This window comes from Vidua macroura, chromosome 1, assembly GCF_024509145.1.
Source record: "Vidua macroura isolate BioBank_ID:100142 chromosome 1, ASM2450914v1, whole genome shotgun sequence".
In the NCBI taxonomy this organism is placed as follows: domain Eukaryota; kingdom Metazoa; phylum Chordata; class Aves; order Passeriformes; family Viduidae; genus Vidua; species Vidua macroura.
The window spans coordinates 118,236,827-118,258,139 of record NC_071571.1 but is presented as its reverse complement, the minus strand read 5'-3'; the positions used below and the strand labels follow the sequence as shown (position 1 = coordinate 118,258,139).

The 21,313-nt window shown below is 37.8% G+C and overlaps 1 protein-coding gene across 4 annotated transcripts in view; it reads right to left on the bottom strand.

Moving 5' to 3' along the window:
• NKAIN3 (sodium/potassium transporting ATPase interacting 3) overlaps nt 1-21,313 on the bottom strand; it is a 341,572-nt gene that overhangs the window by 66,147 nt on the left and 254,112 nt on the right. For 2 of the 4 annotated variants that reach the window (XM_053996743.1, XM_053996761.1), the window contains exons 5-7: nt 18,811-18,911; nt 17,344-17,373; nt 14,808-14,860 (exon numbers count right to left, since the gene is read on the bottom strand). The exons of the other annotated variants lie outside the window; for them this stretch is intronic. In XM_053996743.1, coding sequence (XP_053852718.1) covers nt 14,815-14,860; nt 17,344-17,373; nt 18,811-18,911 — 177 coding nt within the window. In that variant the 3' untranslated portion in view covers nt 14,808-14,814. Of the gene's footprint in view, nt 1-14,807; nt 14,861-17,343; nt 17,374-18,810; nt 18,912-21,313 lie in introns of those variants that run through there. 4 annotated transcript variants of the gene reach the window in all.

The following is a 21,313-nucleotide window of genomic DNA, read 5'->3' as shown; positions in this document are numbered from 1 at the left end:
AACGCAGCACTAGGAAGGGATGACCGTGGCAGTGCCTTGCCAAGGAAGAAAAGCTCATAAGAGATGCCCATGGGAGAGACCTCATTGTCTCTGTGCACATCTGAGTAATTTATTTGCTGTACAGCTCCTTCAGGGGTGTTACTGGGCTCCCTCTGCACTCAGATGCTGCTCAGCCAGAAAAGCATGGCCTCACAGAGTGAGGGTGTGAGGTAGGAGGCAAACCATGGTGTCTTAGGGTGACTTTACAAAGCTTGTATCCCCAGTCATCGTTCTGTTTATGCTGGGTATTTTGCACCTTTAGTTCTGCACCTTTAAGACTGGTTCTGAGAGCGAAAGGGCAGGAAAAAGAAGCATGGAGTTTGTTTTCAGAAACTGGACTCGTTCCTCCACATCCCGCCTCCTAGACTGGGTTGTCTGCAGCACGGATGGACAGCAGGAGAGAGCTTTAATTTTTTTTTTTTTTTTTTTTTTTTAATAAAAGCTTTTTTGCTCTTTTAGTTAGTGTTTAGCTAACTGAGGCAGTGAAGTTCCCTGGACTGTGGTTTTTCTTTTTCTTGGAACTGTTCAAATCTGCTTGGGACTGAAAACCCAGAAGAGCACAGGGAGCTCACACCTGTGGCCCACTGGGGCCTGGGACACAGCATTTTCCAAAGTAGGAGGCACTGATAAGAGACTGGGTGAGCTGAGCTACTCTGCACAACTTTCTGAATTTGCCATCTCTTCAGAACAGCGAGAGGTTTTATTGCTTAATATTATTCATTTTTTAATGCTTGTGAATACTTTGCTTGCTAAATAAACAGTTTTTGCTACTTTTCTCCAAGGAAATCTTTTTCTCGAACCAGTTCGGGGAGGGGCCATTTGAATTTGATTTCTAGAGGGACCCCATGTGAAGGTTTCCTCCCAAATTTGCCCTAAACCAGTACACATGGTCTGCCTAAGAGGGAATATTCCTTCTTCTAATCCACAGGGTAATTTCAGGCTACATTAGACGGTGCATAACACATTTTGCACAAATATTTACTAAGGCATGACTAAGGTGATAGTATTTACATATCTCTTACCAGCTCACAACTATTTATTCCCACACTGACCTCCTTAAGAGGGAATCTATACCTTCTGCATGTTTCAATTACAGCAAAAGTAAAATCATTTTGCCTCTCGCTGCTATGTATAATAGGGGGAAATGACATTTCCTAGGATTGCTACACAATGCTCCCTTTATATTAAGGAGTCTTTAAAGGGAGAAAGTGACTTTTAGCAATTACCTCAGTAGTAAAATAATAAAATGAGATAACAAGATAACACCTCTTATCAAATCAGCTACTAGACATGAAGAAGGAATCATGTGTCTGGAACTTTGTTCTTACCAGCTACAACTTTTGGTCTGATACCTGTTTCCTGTGTTTTGTACAACCTTTGTAGGTGCCTGGGCTAAAGCCTCACAAGTGCCAGCAGAGAGATATGGCCAAAGATTAGACTGGCAAGACAGAAGAGGCCCAGACTCAGGGACACTCTGCAGTTGTACCATAAGAGCAGAAGCAACCCATGAAGAAAGAAGGTCACTTTATCCATGATATAAATGAGGCTGAACTCAACTCACCATATGGTGGGTGAAATTTTTAAATTATGCATTTTGGGAATTCAACACAAATATGACATCAGTGGTTGAAGACTACCTTAATTACCATGTTTTCTGCTGGGCACCATATCTCAGGAAACACTGTAGAGGACCCAGAGCACAACGGCAATAATCACAGACTTGGCAATTGTGACTCAAAGTCACAAGTGCAAGAATGAGTACAAGTAATCTGGAGAAGAAAGGCTATTGTACATATGATAGTAGTTTTAAATATGTGGAAAAAAAATAGAGAGAAATTGAAAAAAAATTTCCATGGTCCATCGAATGAAAAAAGTGGGAGGAAAATGTTCTTCAATTTTAGTAAAAAAACATTTAGGTTGGAAAACTTTTTGTCTATAAGAATTTTTAACTAGGAAGACTGGAAATGCTGGCATAGCCAGACTTTGCAGAACAGATTGCATGAACAACTATAAAAGATGGCAAACATTACTTGATCTTGCCTCAGTGCAAAAGCAAGATCCAGTGATCTCTTTGAAATAGCACAGAACATTTTTCACTTTTTCAGTAATGTCTTATTAAACAAATATTATATGCTAAATAAACAAATATTAAATTACCAAAGGAAGCATTGCTAGCAGCAGTAATTTTTTCCTCAGCAAACAAACATATGTCGTGCTGAACCATACTTATAAACATTGCAGACTAGAAAAGGATAAACTGAGAGCAGATTTTTGTTTCCATGGCCATATATCAAGGTCAGTTGTTTATTTACCTGTTTTCCACAGCAGCTATATCTGCTGTAAATTAACCCCACAGACTACTTTCTCATAGGAAAAAGATACAAGGAACATAATAAGTCAATATCCATTCACTGCTTTCTCTTGGATATTTCATAAATACATATTCCAAAGGCTTTCTAGAATTCTGGAAGTTTGAGCAGTGTTTTCACACATATGTCTTTTTGAGAAATGCATGAAGTGTGTTAGGAAGCTAAAAGCAAAATGTATATACAGTGTATGACAACAGGAGGAAAGAACTAAGGAATTCCTCCTAGGCTGTAGGTGTTAATTACTGCCTATATATATCCATGACCTACTGATGGGTTGGTTGATAGCAGTGGAAAAAAGGGTCTAAGCAAAGCAAATAATTTCTTGTGCATTTCTCAAAGTTGTTGTTTCTTTGGAGGCACCTTTCAAAAAAGGCACCAAAAAGCTCTTTGCAGAAAGGCAACAAGAAAACAGGGCAGGGGTGGTTGTTGTTATTAACTCCAGAGCTAATATAGAAGAGGAAGGTGCAAAAAAATGGCAGCAGGATGAGGAGAACTGCAAGGCTGGGCCTGGCAGGGTGGGCTCCATGCAGAGACAATACAGGACACCATGGTGCTTATTCTCATTCCAGCAAAGCAACACATAAGGCACTTCAGACTACAAAAAAAATTACAAATAAAAGTTGGACAACTCATCTTTTAGTACTTCATATCTGGTCAAAGTAGAGTCCCTATATGCAACAACAAGACAACTCTCTTCTTCACTAGTTTTCTGCTGTTGCTATAAATGTTCTTTTTTTCCTTAAATGTTAACCTGGGCAGCCCATGAAGTCCCCTAGTCCTCAGCTTGGAGTAAAAAAAGGACACAACCAAAAAATCTTATGTAGTGGATGAGAAGTCAAGTGCTATGCCATGGCTGTGTTGTCTGCTTAGGGAAGTTCTGGGTATTTGTATATTTTTCCATACCTGTCCCATTTTGAGCAGTAGGTGGTAGCAGGGTGGGAATAAGGAGTCTGAGATGCTCATGGAGATGACATATTGTTGCCAGATCCAGAAATTATTTATGAAAGAAAAACATGTCAGTGAAAATAAATCCTAGCTCATCATCAGGAAATTTGAAGTTCTGACACATCTTTATTCCCACAAGAAATTTTCCTCTTGACTCCCTGAGAGAGTCAAGGGTTTTGGCATTTCATCTTAGTAGTCCTCTTTTCTATTACAGTCTTTTTTCATATAACTAAAGAACTGGGCTTAAAGCACAGGGCTGAATAACCCATTTCCAGCTAATAATTATAATTTGTACAGTCAAAAGGTTGTGTCTAAAATTTATTTATGTAGAAGATTTCCTGAACAACTTTCTGTAATAAAAGCACAAAGATCACAGTCTATTCACATAAGATTTGTAAATGAATGTGAGAAAAAACAATTTATAATTATTTACGGCTAGTAGTTGGGCCTTCTAAATATTCTCTCCAATTTAACAGACCCAGGCTGTGAGTGTACAATCATAGATATTAATGATGGAAAAGAACCAGAAAATTCTCTTTAGCTGAATACTGTTGTCTTCTCTCTTTTTGAGATACTTCCTAACAAAAAGCCATGAGAAATTTCTATGGTGTCTGTGCATTCCTTTGATGCTTTGTACTTGCCCAGTTCCAAGTCTTCAGCATTGCTTTGAGCATGTCTGCTCAGCTGAAACTGTGTTAATGACAGCAGGGTTTTTACTGCTTACTGAGATTGATGCTTCCTTTGAAGGCTGCTTGCTTATTTAAATCTTTGCCTGGTAGTTAAAAAGCAGTAGTACATGCCTGTTTGACAGGCATCACTATTCTGCCTGCTTCATACCACAGGTCTCACTGTAAATCATAACTCACAGACAAAACACTACTAAAACTTCAGTGAATGAATGTTCAGAAAAAAACAAAATGCCAATTATGCATTAGGATGCAATTAGGAAATGACAAATGCAATTGTCATTTATTCTTATTATTCTTATTTATTCAGGATTATAACTTACAAGATAAATTAATTTCAGTATCTAAACCACGAGGGGTTTTTGTCACTAAATTATCCAGAAGAAGATCTGGTACGTTTCTGATCATTACTGACCTTCTTGTGCCTTCATGACAGTAGCCCATCATCAGGCAAATAGAGTGCTGAAAGCAATGACCCACTTTCTCTTAAACAGACTACTTATTTCCTGAAATTTCTCACTGGAGAAAGCCTAAACACAGTGCCCAAGCAATTGCTCACTGCAGAAATAAGAATAGCTAAGAGTGGGAAAAATACCTCACAGTATCATTTGGTGCATACAAGGAGCCTGGCCAGTGCTGTATGGAGCACCCTTCTTCCAGGGCTGTCTTATTTCACTTGCTGGCAGATGAGGGTGTTTCTTTTTGCTAAGCACCAGCATTGTGCTTACTTGGACAAGTACAAACAGAATCACTCAGCCAACATGTTTATATCAAAGAGTTCAGTCTGGGAGGTGCTCATCACCTTCTGAAGAAAAATTACCAAAGACACTACAAAGGAAAAAAAGAATGATAGTCTAATTTGTCCTAGATAGTACAGGACATGTCACCAGAGCAGCAACTAGCAATTCTTCTTAGTCTTTGCATCCTTTTTCTTCTTGAGAAAGAGTAAACAGCAATTAGTCCTAAATATGAACAGGTATGAGACAGCCCAGTGTCAATTACTGTCTACATAAATGCATAGAAGAACAGTGAAGAGAACTGGAGTATTTCAAAATTGGTACTTAATTAGTAATGCTCTTTCACTTGAGTTCAGACACACTAACTGGAGCTAACACTTAACCTAGAAATGTCAGGCTATGTTAGGTGTGCATGACAGTTCAGGTACTGATATAGAAAGGTGCTTAACACTAACTCTGAAGGATGGATCAAAATATGTACAAGAAATAGAGCATCTGTACTTTCATACACTTTGTGAATGTACTGCTTAGAGTCAGCTTATATGTCTTCTCTAAAGAGCACACCTGATGTTAGAAGCATCTTCATACATTTTTCACATTTCTGCCTTCTCTGTGAGACCTTGCTTACCTTGCCTCCTCGCTGTTATCAGCAAAAGCATGAGGCAATGCCTTTTGATCACTCCTAGAGGAGCTGCTCTAAGAGAACAATTTGCTGGGCCTTTGCAACTCACCTCTCGTGTCAGTGCAAGACAAACCTAAGGGATGAAGCCTGCTCTGAATTAACACATAATTATAGAATCATTAAGGTTGGAAAAGGCCTCTAAGATCATCAAGGTCAACCATTACCTTGCTACTGCCAGGCCCACAACTAAACCATCTCCTGAAGCACCACAGCTACATGTTTTTTCCAAACACTTTTCTGGGCACCTTGTTCCAATACCTGACCATTAAGATTTTTTTCCTAATATCTACTCCAATCTAATAATAATAATAATAATAATAATAATAATAATAATCAAAGGATAATCAGAGAATGAACGTGGCTTGTTTAAGAGCAGTTACTGAAACAGGATTCCACCATATTTCTGTGTAGTCAAGAGATCAAAAATACTGGACTTCTCATCTCTTCTTTCCTGCAGACTTCAAACTCCTGCTCTACAACAAAGATCTCCTTGTTTTTTTCTAATTGGTACAGTGGAATATTTTATCTCAGTCTCATTCTCAGAAAAGTTTGGATAGCTGAGCTAATTAAGCTTCAGGCATTATCATACTAGGGAAAATTTTAGGCAGAATGTCTCAAATTTGGTAGAATTATGTGAGAGTGGAAGGTATTTTGTAAAGCTAGGCAGCCTTAATGACAATGATGACCAGGGATGTGCCTACACTAGCCAGTGGTGCAGACCAACGGGCACAGAACTGTAGAGTCAAACAGTTGGACCTGAGAATCTCATACCCTAGCTCCACACATACCAGGTTCTTCTGGTTTGGTTTGCCTTTAACTTATGGACTGGATCTGGTCTGATCCATCAGCTGAATGCCTGTTTCAGGCTCTCATGCCTCATTTGTCCTTCAGGAGTTCCTCTTCCAGTTCAGATTCATGCAGAAGGAATCCAGTTCATGTATGTGGAGATGTCTCCCTGATGTGAACCCCAGCAGAACAAGCTGGTGTGGTTAAGAGGTATCTTGAAGACAATTCTCATCAGAAATGAAACACTAACACACATGCATGGTATCAGTACTAAGGGTATTATAGCAGGAGCTATATCAAGGTTCATATGCGAAATGCCTATGTCCACTCTTCAGAGTGACATGATTGATGAGCAGAAGAGAGAAATATCAAAACAGGAACATCAATGACTTAGCCCTCAGTTCAGAACAACTGACAAATGAAAAAAAAGTCCAAAAGTTGACAAGTGGGAAGGGACCAAATACCTTGCTCTGCAAAGAGAATTAATTAGTCTATTTGATGAATAAAGGTGAATCATAGTAAGGTCAGTGGGGGAACCACTGAAATTGGTCTCAGTTGAAAGACATTACTAATAAATTTGACGTGAGCATAATCCATGTGATAATATCAGAAACGAAATCAAAGATCCACTTCAGGAACAGGGCAGCCTTGCAGACCATAAGGCTCACAAAATTGCCAGCTGGCATTCTTAAAGCCATTGTACCTATAAAAATCCAACCAATAAATCTAACTTGATTTTTTTTTGTAGTTTTATTTATTTGCCTCGTTTACCTTTCACTAGGATAATTGTTCAGTGTGAACTACTCATTTAAAAACTACTAATCCACAGAGCTCAGCTGATGCTGCCTCAGGTTGAAATGCAAAGAAGTTCCTACCTTATATCCTCTCCAATATATGCTGTATGTATTGGCTTTGAGAATTAGGTGGTCATAGCCTAGTTCTTCCTGAATTACACCCCAAAATACTGTGTGTAACTGTCCAGAGAATAGGCATATGTGATGCAGAGCCATGATGTTAGAAATATTAAGTAGCAAGCAAAACATTAGGGTTTAGTTTGAACTAACATGGTGCACATTATAAAATCTCCACACGCTGGAAGAAAGTGTAAATCCTCTGTGGTTTACTCATAAATATTTAAAGGATTATCCAGTCCATTGTGTAGTGAATAACCAAATACATTCTGATGTAAACCAGCCCAGCTCCTGTATTTATATAGTCTGTCTAATGAAATACAATTACAAAATACTTTTTTCATTTTCAGATTTCTACTTGAACTCCTTGAAGCACCTAGAATTTGAACTTGGCAATGAAAGACTCCAAATACTCGGGGACCTGGCATCATACAGATTAGAAGTGCATGTATTCTTCAAGGACAAAACTATATACTGTGTAGTTTATATTCACATAAATGTGTTCTGTAAGGGCAAATCAGTATATTACAAATGGACATCCTATATTTTTGCTCCTGATAAGGAATTCTATCACCAAGTAGACCAAATCCACAAAAACAACTTAACTTCGCAGTTTCCAAAACAGAATACTGCATTTGCTTTTTATTACTCTGTGTTATGTTCAGAATGAATATGGCTCAGGTGTAGGCTTTGAGTTTCAATTTAACATATTCATAACTGGGGCAATTAGCAAGGTCTGCTATTTCTGACAGATGTAAACAGTCAAGATCAGCCCTAAATGTGTTTTGTCTTTTTGTATTTTTTTTCTGCTCGTTCCCTAGTATTCAGCTTATTTGCTGTTGAAAGTTCTCTTTTATCAGAAAATCATAAACTGAGCTAGGGACTGAAATGCTGATTTCAGCCACAAATCAGAAACTGAAAAATAAGAGATGAAAGCAGTGGGAAAGGGAGTCTGTACTGTGCAGATGTACTTTCATTTTCAAGAGCCTCTCTTTCCTCAAATGAATGGAAGGCAATCTGACAAAAAAAAAAAAAAAAAAAAAAAAAAAAAAAAAAAAAAAAAAAAAAAAAAACCAAAAAAACCCACCCAAAAAAAAGGGTTAATTCACCATGGAAATGTGTAAAACTTTTCAAGGCAAAGTCTTTGCATATGCTAAAGGCACAGGTGATGTTCTATGTAAAGCATTGCTTTTATCTTTATTGTTTTGAATATGTTGGATCATAAGAAAAGACACTTTCCAACTGCCACTTCAAAGCTCTACAGATAATCCCACATCCCATTTGCTTTGTTTGACTATTTAATTTTGCTAAAGTAAAAGCCAAATCAAAGCTCATACTTTCTTCTCTGAAAAATTTCTGTACAACCTTCCTCATCACTTCAGCTCATCTAAACCAAGCTAAATTACAAAGATTCCAACTCATTTGAGGATATTTCTATTTACTGTGTCTCTTACCCTTACTTTTCACGATAAAGTGCTTCAATTTCTCACTGAATTGAAGTCATCAATCTCCACCATGTTCAAAAATTCTTCCTCTGTAGATCAGGGGATTCCTAATCTGTGGAGCAGGTGTTGGTGTTGAAGCAGGAGTAGCCAGAGGAATGTAATTGTTTCTGATGCATGAGACAGTCATTGTCAATCAGCCTGCAATGCAGGTGTCAACAAAAGTAAGGTCAGACTCCAAGTTGCAGGACATTTTTGCCTGTTCTGATCCCTGAGACTGAAAAATGAGGCTGAGAGCAGGCAGTCTGTCCCCAGGTTTCCTATCACCTGTCTGCAGGCTTTGTGGGATGATGTGGTGCCTGAGGTGACTTGATCAAGGGAGGAAAGAAATAGCTGCAATTGTAAAATGCCTTCATTCAAAGAAAAAACATTTCCAGATGACAGGGAGCAGAGAAGTCCAGTGTCTCTTATCTGGCAGTTTTCTTCATTCCCTCCCTGAAGTCTTTGAACCTCGGTTCAGGCTCTAAAAGAGACTCCAAAAGTTAGAGCTCTACTGCTGAAAGTCTTTCAACCCCAAGAAAGAGGTTGAAAATATTAATATGAAAGCAAAAGAGCTGGTTTGGAAGGGTTTAAAGATCAAGAACTTTTCAATGTCATTTCTATTCTAAGCATTTCAAACAGCAAAATATATTCAAGTTAGGAGGACTTTAAGTGAATAAAGCCTTTTTTCTGGATTATATAATTTCCTCATATGACTTGATATGCAGTTAAATATGTAATAAGAAATATATCATGATGATACTCCTTTGGTCTTTCATGAAATCTGGCACCCTACATGCCTAATGTGTGGATTCCCTCCTTTTTACCAGAAAGAATAATATTTTCATTCCCTCTGTAAAACCCTACAGAGAATTGAGTGTCTAGAAATACACTGACTATTGCAACGAGTGCTGTAGGTTCAACAAAATTGCTAGGAAATATGTGAGAATCCTGGAAACTGCAAAATCTACACAATCTTCTCCTTATTGTTTCCTACATAAATTCTTTATCAGTGAGCACCTAGGGACTTTTTTTTTTTCACTCGCATCAGCTTTACAACTCTATATTTCCATTTATTACATTGTAATTATTTCTGGTGAAAAAGGTGGTGTGTTTTAGTGGTGTTAGCTTACAATATTTTAATAAAACTGCATTTCTGCCCTATGAAAAAGAAAAATCCCACATCAGCTATTTTCAAGCAGCACCTCTAGACTGAAACTAACAGACCAAAGGAGAAAACACCAGTAACTATAAAATATTCTTAGCCTAGAGGTATAAGAATCTGCCAATTTCAGATAATGAAGAAACAAGCACCTAAGAGATTACAACCTTATTTATCCTTTTTGCCTACAGACCTCCTATGGAGTCCCTTATCCATTGTCTGTGGACAAAACCCACAAATCATTACAGTAAGAAGAATTTCTTAAAGGCTTAAAACCAAAAGCAAACACCTAACACTTTCAGGCACTCTATTACAAGAGTAAATTGGACATCCCCCCATGTTTGATAAAGGAGCTGAAAAGTTTGTATGAAATTGCAGGCATGGTACCAGGCAGTCATGTTCCAGTGAAATTGAGTACATTTCCTCAGGAATTCCTGGTGGTGAAGTATGAATTCTCATTAATGTGGGGCTGTGTGTAATCTCACAACTGGCCAATGCAGTCTTTTTATACTGGACAATGAAAACCAGATAGGCAGTGTGGAAAACAGGGGAAGAGGAATCAGAAAGACCAACACAGTCCTGAACCATAAACAGCTTTTGTGACTGCACAAACACCATAGAAATGTCCCATTTTTGATGCTGAATCACAGAAAAACCAAGCAAAGAAACTCCACAGCACTCTTGCTTCCATGGACGGCATGGCAGGAGTTAATAAAACGGGCCGAGGCACAATCCCAGCCACCCCAGGGTAAGTGGTGTGTCTGCCATGGCTCACACCTCAGGACCTATGTTTTCCTCATCTCTCTCCCAGCACAGACAAAACAGGATGGGCTTGTGTGCCCAGGCTCCTGGGCATAATCCCTGACCTGTGCTGTGTCCACCATTGGTGTTCAGCATGGCCTTTTCAGATTTCAGTAAAGCTTTTGATATTGTCTATCACAACACACAGCAGGACTCTACGACCTTTTGAAAAACATGACAGCAATGTGCACACACCATGGGAAAAACAGAGGATGATGCTCCAACTCCTTTTCTGGCCCTGTTGGGTTCATTGGTCAAGACAGGGCTACTGAAACTCTGCAATGCACACCAAGTGTGTTGTAAGCATGAGGATGTCCTGCTAATATAAGTATGACCAATACAGAAAGCAGAGCATTGGAGGGGAATGGCAAACTGCTCTTTCTAGGACTTTCATAATCCATTTTAGCTGCCAGTGGAAAGATGTGCAGATTAAAACTAATCTGAAGTCTTTTGTGCTTTTTTCCTTGGTATCTAATGACTTCAAACATATTGTAATTAGATAAGATTACTAGGGAGAGTTATAGTAGTACTATTGTTAATTATATATTATATGGTAATATTAATGTAATTACACATTGTATCATATCAATATAATTTTATATTAATATTCTACCTTGCATTAGAAAAAATTCCATGGTTAAACAAAGCAGATAAACTCTCTGGTATAACAAGCCTGATTAAAGTACCATCTTTACATCACTATGTAGGATTTGCATAAGCAAATAAAAGAGCTAAGGCAAAAAAACCACCATATAATAGGAATATTTCTCAAGATAATCACTAATTTTTAAAATTATATCTATTAATTTTTCTGCTTGGAAGGACCTGTCCCACATTGTCTATTGATAAATTGTTCTACTTATTAAAGCTTGGTAGCATGAGGCTGATATGGTCCACATTACCAGTGAACAACAAGACAGCACAGATAACAAGACCAATTTTTGAAGACTGAACTGTGTTTAAATGTGACTACAGTCTGAGCCCACAAATGAGCATGCTCTAAAAGTAACAAATGGAGCACAAATAATTTTCTTTTCTTTTATAGTTTTGTTTTGGTCAAGAATCACATTGATGGTTCATTTTCTGCTAATGTAGGCAGCAAACTCACTGCCTTTCACAATAAAGGGGAAGCTTCAAATGTGTGCTGAACTTGGTAGGTCCCCCTGGCCATGGCAGTTAAGTGGGAACTAGGTGCCCTTTAAAGTCCCTTCCAACCCAAACCATTTGATGACTCCAATAACCTAAGAACCAATGACCCTGTGTAGGGACCATAGGACATGGTCCCACATACATAGTCCCAGATGCTGTCCTGCATTTTGGGTGGGAAAAGGAATTTTGAAGTATGTTTAATGGGGAAGCTGAAGTAAATTACCTTAGTAAACTTGTGTGCTTTCTTTTTCTTAACAAGTAATCATCTTCTCTATTTGAAAGTTTAAGGAATTGCATTAAAGTTGTTTTCTAAAGTAAGTTAGGTGGTCTAAGGTAGCTGTTTTGTCAATTAGGCCTAAGACCCTTTTCAGGCAAAACAAGATAAGCACATGCAAAATAAGAAAGAAATCAACACCAGGGCCAAAAAATTGCAGCTGCAACTTCTAGCATGGCCTCTTATGTGTGAGATCGGTATTGGGTTATCCCAGCATGGCATGGATTTCCATAACTCACTCCCACTCTTGGTCATTTGTATCCATAACAAAACATGTAGCAAATTGATTTAAGCGGCCTAAAGCAAGGGCAGAGTCATGTCAGGGAAGGAAAAGATGTCTCTCTTTATAGTTAAGACAGATCTCACTGCAAAAGTGGTAGAGAAAATAAGAAAATAAAGTGGAGAAGTAAAGGAAGTGCAAAGCAGTCCAGTTGTGTTCTAGACTCAGCTCCTCTTTGTGCTGGTTTGGAGACAGAATCTTTATGTGAGGTTAGTGGTAGAATCATGGTCCCAGGAAGAGGAAAGGGAGAAGAAGTAATAACGAAACACTGAGGTCTTTCCAGTTCACTCCTGCTTGCCCAGGTAAAAATCAGTGTCCAGGGAGGGGAACTTGGCAATCCCTGGCCATTAGTGGTAAGAGATACCAAGAAGATGAAATTTTTAAGGAAAACCTCCGGGCAATGACAAGGATATTTCAAACATCCACAGGACTTCCTTCTTTAAAACTCTTTCTGGGAACCAGCATATTACTTGAATAAACACTCACGCTGGTGTCTGGTATAATTGACCGGGATGTAACTTTAGTTTTCTGTGTTGATCTTTATGTTTTAATTTACTATTAAAATATAATATTTTTATATTATGCATGTATTTGTGTGACGATATCAGGTACATTATAAGTTAAGTAACAAGATAAAAATAAATTAAATAAATCATAAGTAAAAATGGAAACGATCATGCTCTTTTAAGAGACTGTTTAATTACCTATCACTTTTTACTGTCATTCACAGTGATTATCAATTAATCTACATAGCATTAATTTACACAGGAGGTAATGGAAAGTTAAGCTAGAAAGTTTCACATCACTAGGAATGATTTCTTTAAAAATCTTTACTTATAGCGTAGATTCAGACAGATCCGGCAGATGTCTTTCGCCACACCTGATTTATTCAATTATCACTTTCAAACTAACATCAGCATTATGGAATTACACCACTATTCATCATTCTGTTCCTTCCCTGGGGACAATTGTTTCAACTTAAGCCTTCTATATGGGTGAAAATAAATTAAATTTGCTTCTCAGGCTTCTACTTTAAGATGATTTTCTCCTTTCGGAGCAGTTACTGACATCACATATAAATTTACAAACTGACAGTAATTTACATCAGCCTCTCTTTCAAGACATCTAAAAATCTTAGCTATTTAACTCATAAACAAAACACAATAAAAATGCCTCAAGCATCTTTTTCACTCAGTGTCTATCTATTCTGAACCTTCAGAGAACACAACAATCCTTATAGTTACTTATTCCTGGACATACCCTCACATAACCTGTCCTTTTCATCTGTGTTTGTTGCTTTTCTTTCAATGACAAGTCCAAGTCTCACTTCTTTTGTTCTATAAAAGTGTATTAAGAGTGTCTAACTTAGGCAAGTTAGAAACCACTGAAAAATTCAAACTTAAAAAAAGGCAAATTCACTAGGTAACTATGTAACTTACTTCTGCAATATTGTAAAGCATTATTTCTTAGTTTTTTATCAACATGCATCTTGACTGCATTCAGGTACAAACTTCTTATTAGTCTCTCTGGGTATATTGAGGTGGCACCAAACTCTGCTCCCTGGTACCTTGTCTATAATCCCTCCCCGCTTTCCTTCCTCCCCCATGGAGCTATTCACACACCTAATCTGTGAAGGAGGAGTGCTGTGGCAGCCATCTCCTTTGGCAGGCTTAGAAGCAGAAGAAGAACAAATGCCTGCATCAATAGTGCAGCTTAGTGCCTTTCTGTACACAGTGTGTCCAAGGATTTTGCATGAACTGGGCTCTTTCCATGCCCAGCAGCTTCCATAGGAGAGCTGAGAGGAGATAAGTATTTATGGCAAAGGATGGAACAGTCCCTTAACAAGTCCACCATGCCCTGTAGTCAACATGGGTGCAACATGGGAAAGCACATCCTGAGCTAGACCTCACACTTCTGGTGGGATTCCCTGCTCTGCTTTAAAGAATATAAAGGAAACTGTTACATTTTTGACAGTTTCCATAATACTAGATAGCAAACAAAGGATGGTCACAAGATGAGCAGATTTATTACAGAATTTGGGCAAGAAGACACAGCTACAAAAGTATGAAGGCAACATTTGCAGAGCACAGGGCTTTTAAAATTTACTATGCACTGCAATCTCCCTGTATCAAAATCTATTTTCCTAGAAAACCTCATCTGTCTTTCTGTGCGTAGCTCTGAGAGTGCAGTGGTTTTGGTTTGCCAATTTGAGATTTCCAGCCAATGCACCAATTAATGTGGTGGGTTCAATGTTGGCTAAATGTTATCACACCCTGCTGGATACTGTAGGGCAGCAGATAGAAGTGGGATGAACGGGAGGAGACCATGCTTGATATGGTGAAGAACCTCTCAGCAGCTCCTTTCAGAAAAAAAAAAAAAATCACTTCTGTGGGTAGCTCCAATGCAAAATCAGCACAGAGAGCAAGTAGTTCCCTGAGTGCATATGCACCCTGACTTTCTTCCTCAGTGAAAATCAAATAATTTCCTCAAATCTTGAGCAGTATGGGTTGCTTCACTGCTTGTTTAGTGAAATCCTTCCCCTGGCATCTCCTATTTCCCTAGGAAAAAACAGAGAACATTGCAAATCACTGGAGACTGCATTTGAGAGAAAAGAATTCTTTCTGCAGTCCAGTCACATTCAGGCAACAAATTTCAGTGGAAGAGCTAGTCTGTGGATTTAGTACATGATTAAAAGAAAAATGTCCTGTCAGTGGAAGCTCACACAGAGATGGGTTTTAATCCGTGGATGTTTTTCCCCCATATAGGAAAGTCTGGGCACATGGGTATCAACTACAATATGCAGAAAGAATCATGCTGCTGAGCACACATTTATTGCTGTGAGGCTCAGTGAGACTGCAGTGAGAGGCTCAGTTCTGGTTTGCCTGTGTCTTTTACACTACATGTGCAGGCTAAGGAATCAGTAAAATAGTAAAATAACTTTACTTCAAATCATATCTGCATGTAAAATTCAGTTAGGGAACCATGTTCTTTGGAAATACTAATTAAAAAAAAAAAAAACAAAAAAACAACAAAACTAAACCAAACCAAAAAAAACCCATCAAAATCAAGCCTATCCAGAGCTGTCAATCACCATGTGAACTCCTAGCCTAAAAAAGGAGATAATTTCCTTGGTTGGTTTATCAACTTCACAGCTGGAGCAAACCTGATGCAGGAAAGCTTTTTGCACTGAATTGCAGCTTGGCAGAAAGGTACAAATTTTATTGCAACTTCCAAGTAAACTATCATGCACTGATTCCCACAGGCTGCTGAAAGCTTGTGAGTGGGCCTGAGAGGCATGAGACAAATATCTTAGGAAACAATGTTCTCTGGCTTTTTGAATTTCCAGGATCTTTTGTGTCCCAGTAGCTCATCAAAGAGTTAAAGACTTCCAATGATATAGTCAAGAAAATATCCCTAAAATTCAAAGTAAATACTGCTTTTGCTTTTCTTAATGAAAATTGTTTGATTTATATGATCTCTAAATAAATTTTTAGGTTGGCAATCTCTGTTCCACTTTTCACTTTATTCTCTAATGATTTCCAAATGCCTAGTGCAACACTAAGCACTCTGCTCGGCTCTAGAAATAGCATGTAGGCATACAAGTTTGCTGAGGCACTTTAACCTGTCTTTACCTCCTTCACCACCTCTCCTGCTTATTTGCAGAGATACTCACTTTTATTGGAATCTGTGATCACCATGTTTACTGTGCACTGGGCAGCTGCAGTTCCCTGCTCAGTGCTAGTTCAGGTTAACTTCAGAAATGAAGTCCGATGAAGGAAATGAATCAGAATGAAAGTATCTGTCTGAGAATTGCAGTAACTAACTTGCAGAAATTTAGTTTATTGCAGTGTTTCTGCCATGGGTGTGGCAATTATGGGCACAGGTTGAAGGGGGAAACTAACTATTTTCCAAATCTCCCATTTACTTCAAGTTCTTCTGCATAATTTGCACTGAAATATTAATGAGATCCATAAAAATTAAAATAAACAATCAAGCTTTATTCTTTACTATAAATACTTCAGTAAATTAAATTAAAAGTATTGCAGAATTCCTGCACAGAATTTCAGTAACATTTTTGACAATTCAGAAATTGTCACAGTAATTTTCAATATTGTGTAAAATGGCAAACAACTCCATATCTAGTTCTAGAAAATATCTAGAACAATTAAGTTCTCATGTAGATTAGCTGTCAAGGTGAGGGCATTTCTATATCGCTAATGCTTGAACTCTTGTCCGCTCAGTCTCAGCCAGCTCTGGTGCAGAAGTTGGCCAAGTCTTTTTGACAAATCCTTATCATAACAGTTAATGAATGAAAATGCAAGTATCTATAATATCATGGTTTTCAGTTCCTTTTAAATGAGCTGCTTGAAAAAGCAGACGTCCCTGGATTGACAACTGCGATGAAAAACCACAGATTTATCTTGATCCTGTCCCATATAGTTGCTTTATTGACCCAGACTAGTAATCAGACAAATATACTTGTGTATTTTACTATCTACACACTACCATGAATAATGATGTCTAAATAAATTTAGCAAGAAAGGAAAAGGTCTTTCTAGAATGTTAGTGCAGATACAGTCTCTCACTATTTTTCTTTCTCTTGGTTATACTTTTATAACACTGAAGGCTTGTCAATGGCAAAGGTGAAATGGGCTGGATGCATCCCTGAACCAATATCACAAGCAGTGGAGGAATTGCACAAGGCATAAATTATGATATAAACACAATGATACAATTACAACAAAGCAGTGGAGGTAAAGTCAAATTTGCACTGTAGCCTCTGTAGCCTCTTTGCAGTCTGTTTCAGGAATGGACAATTTCTCTTTAATATTCCTTAGGCTGACAAAATTCTCCCGATTTTCAATAATCTGGTGATCTCACTAAACTTACTAATAAATCTGTGAGAAGCCAACAGCTCACCAAAACTGTTTATTCACATGGCCGAGAGACAAGTGTTCCTGGCTATTTTGGGGGTTATTGTTGTTGTGAAGATGATGATTATGAAGATAGCTGTGAGGAAGAACAGGCTTATCTTTCATACCCTTTTCTGAAGAAATGCTGAAGTTCAGCTCTGCAGAACAATGAAAAAAGTTAATTTCCACATCACTTTGCAATTGTTTATTATGAAAAAGAAGACAAACTTCGAAATGAAAAATGTGGAAGGGGCGCAAACTAAAATTAAAGAAAATTGGAATACCTTCAGGACAACTATATTTTACTCATGTAATTCCTGTAACTTTAAATTATCTCATGCTTTTTTATCACGTGTGGATGTTGACTGGCTTTCTGAATCAATCACATGTCACTCAGGCAAATGGAATGAGAGCAAGGAACCTGCCTGAGCACTGGTATCAGCCCCTACAGGGATTTTCTTTGGAGAACAACATACATGATATGCTTTTTCTGTCCAATTATAAAAATAGCAGGGCTATAACTAATGGGAAAAAAGAGGCTGCTGCAACACCCCAGAGGAGCCACATTATATATTGATATCATTAAACCTTTTGTTACATTTAAATAAATATGAACCAAATTGCACCTCTGGCTGACTGAAGGCAGGGGCAAAAGCTGTTTTGCAACCTCTTTTGGAGCAATTCCTGGAGCTTTCCCAACAGCATAGAGAAAGTCATCTAAACATCAGGGATGGAGGAAGAGCCATCCAAATCAACCCAAAAAGCATTAAAATTTATGGGTCAGTAGTAAAAGCTTGGTCAATGACCTGAAATACATTAAGCCACTCCAGCACTGATCATGGTCATAGTCTTTATAGCTCAGTAGTCACAGTGTTTCCCTTGATTAATTATTTACAAAAGGCTCATAACCTTCATTTTAATGTCTGTTGTGCTAAATATCTTTTTAAATTAAATTATATTTTTTTTCTGATGATGAAAAAAAACCCACTTAGGTCTACCAAATGTCATAATTAATTCTTATGTCAAACAATCAACATTTGGCATATTCTTTGAAGACAGCAGGGCAGAAATAATTCACAAAGCAAGACAATTGCTTGGAGTCAGTATGAGGCACTGACTGGTGACAGATATTCAGAAATTAAGTCAGATCCTTGCTTATCATTTCCCTGTGGATGTGATGCTTGTGTGTAATGGAGAGAAGAACAGAGATGAAGAACATCAGAGAACTGTGAAGAAAAAGTAAGAGAAATAGAGTCCTCAAAAACAAGAGGATGCCATGATCTTTATGACACAAATGACTTTATTATTATGAGTAATAATAATAAGGAAAACTCTAAATATATGAAATCATCATACCTGGTTAATTAAAGCAAGATAACATTGCAAATGTATGGATGACAAGTCTAAGAATACTAGCAAGCAGATTTTAAGAAGTGTTTAGCATCAATTCATATCAATAATTATGAATCTTTTGGGCAGGTAGGGACCATTTTTATAGAAAATTAAGAAAAAGCTTGGGCTGAATTGGGCAAAGTACTGCCAGCAGATGAAGGGAGGTGATCCTGCCCCTCTGCTCAGCACTGCTGAGGCCTCACCTGCAGCCCTGGGTCCAGGTCTTGGATGGAGGGGGTAATGAGGATCCAGCAAGGCTCTTCTCAGTGGTGCCCAGTGCCAGGACCAGGACAGTGGGTACAAACTGGAACACAGGAGGTTCTCTCTGAACACCAGAAAACACTTTTTCAGTGTAAGGGTTATTAAGCCAAGGCACAGATTGCTCAGGGGGATTGGATTGTAGAGTCTCTCTCCTTGGGAGATATTCAAAAGCTGTTTGGATACAGTCCTGGGAAGGCTGCTCTAGGTGCACCAGCTAAGTGTGTGGGGGGTTGGATCAGATGACTTGCAGAGGTCCCTTCCCACCTCAACCCTTCTGTGTGATTTTGTGATACAGAGCTTGCAATTTTTCTACTAGTGGAAGACAAGTTATTGAGCACTCAGATACTCTGTTGGAAGCTGCTTTAGAAGCCTGTTGCCTCTTAGGGAAAGCATACAACATTTATAAATTCATGAGTTGAAAGACACACTAGGAAGGCATCTTTTTGGGACATATACTTTAGCAGATGGTGACTCTGCTCACAGTGACCACAGTAGCCAGTTCCCAATTTGGCTACTAGGAGTGCTTTTTCTTATATTTCTGATATTACAACTTCATTTTATTCTGTAGAAAGTAATGTATTTTTCTATTTTAATGTATGTTTTGTGCTTGGCAGTGTATGTGATAAGCTATACACCACTAATAACTTTACCTTAGGCAGATATGCTCACTGCTTTTTACTTCACTATGGAAAAATTTCAATATTGTTAATCTCCCTATATCACATCTTTGTCTGAACTTATACATGACTCTGCAAGAGAGGGTTTGGAGGTTTTTTTGTGGCTGTTCCTCCTCTGCAGGTCCAGCAGGCAGCCTGAGGGTAACAATAATTGACACTTATGAAAGGCAACAGATGGACCTCTACAAAGTAAACCAGAAGCTTCCTTCAAAATATCCTGAATTTGCATCAATATGCCAAAGAGCTTCCATGTTTTGCATGTTTTTAGGCTTAGAGATTTCACTTTCTTTGCTTCCCCTCTTCTTTCAGTGGTCTGGATTTTAGGTTATCCTTCTATACCTTGATGAGAATGGGAGGAAAGGTAACTTCACTTTGTGCAATGCAGCATTGAAATAAAGTAATGTCTCCTGTCCCAGAAACATCTAGTTGTGTCAGCCCATTGCTCTACCAAAATTTATTAATTTTGCTTCTTCAGCACTGATGAAGTTATGTGACTGCTAATTCCAGAGTTAGCACAGTGATTTTCAAATAACAACAAAAATTGTATAATTTGTCTTTCTCAAAGATGCTAAGCTGTCACCATTTTGACTGTATTTTTCCCTGAAAATTGATGTTTCTGTAATGATGATCTGCCTTGCATTTTAAAGGTGCAGTGCAGAAGAATTTATTCATCAAAATAATATATATATTATTCCCTACATCAAATAAATATAGATTTTAAACACAAAATTTAACTATAATAATTCTTTACTATTAATTGCATCCTATTCTCTCATACTTCTCTCGATTCTCCCTGAATTTAAAGAAATATTTAACATCTTCAACTACCAATCACTTAAATAGGCACCCAGAATCAGGATGAGATACAAAGTTTCTGTTTCACCAATAAAAATATATATTTAGACACAACTATAAAGCAGATATAAAAATAGCTTTACTGTGTTAAAATTAAATAAATGGCTGTTAAGCCTATTTCCTGAAGCAGGGTTTCATGCAGTTGCAGCTGCAGCATTCTCTGCATATAAAAATCTTTATACCAGTTAAAAAAAAAATAAAAAGTCACCTTTCAAAAATGCTGCTAGTGAGTTATATATCTTGACAGGTATCCAATACTTACCCCTCAGGGGTGTTTCTTCTTTCAGAGGCTCTAACTCCCTACCAAATGGAAGTGTTTGCATTCCCAGTCACTTGGACAAAGCTTAGTATGATAAAATGATTTGTTATGCCAATAAAGTTTTTTGTTACACTGTAAAATGGTTTGTTACACTACTATTGCTACATGAAAATGTTATGAAAATTAAGTAGGTTGTAAGGTCCAAAAAGGAATAGTCTGCTTTCGGGACTAGCTACCAGGAAAAGGTAAAAAAGAATGATCTTATGATCCACAACTTCCCAGTCCTTTGAAAAGACAACCTAAATGACCTTTTAACTAACAACTGAAATTGGTACCCTAATTAGGAAAGCAGTTATGCATCCAAAAGGGATGGGAACTTCCTCAAGCCAGTAGTATTCAGAAAATGGAAGGAAACTGGGAATTATTTGATAATCCAGGTGGTGACTTCTCTCTTGTGTGACAGTACATGAAACAGGCCTAAAATACAATTCAGAATGGAAACCGGAGTACAGATTCATGGTATGTTAATCATAACATGTCACAGATGGCATAGCAAGATAGTAAAACTGGAGGAAAACCTTATTATCTGTAGAGTATTTTAATTTTATAATTGTTTATATTTATCAAAGCAGTATCTGAAATGGGAAATTATTT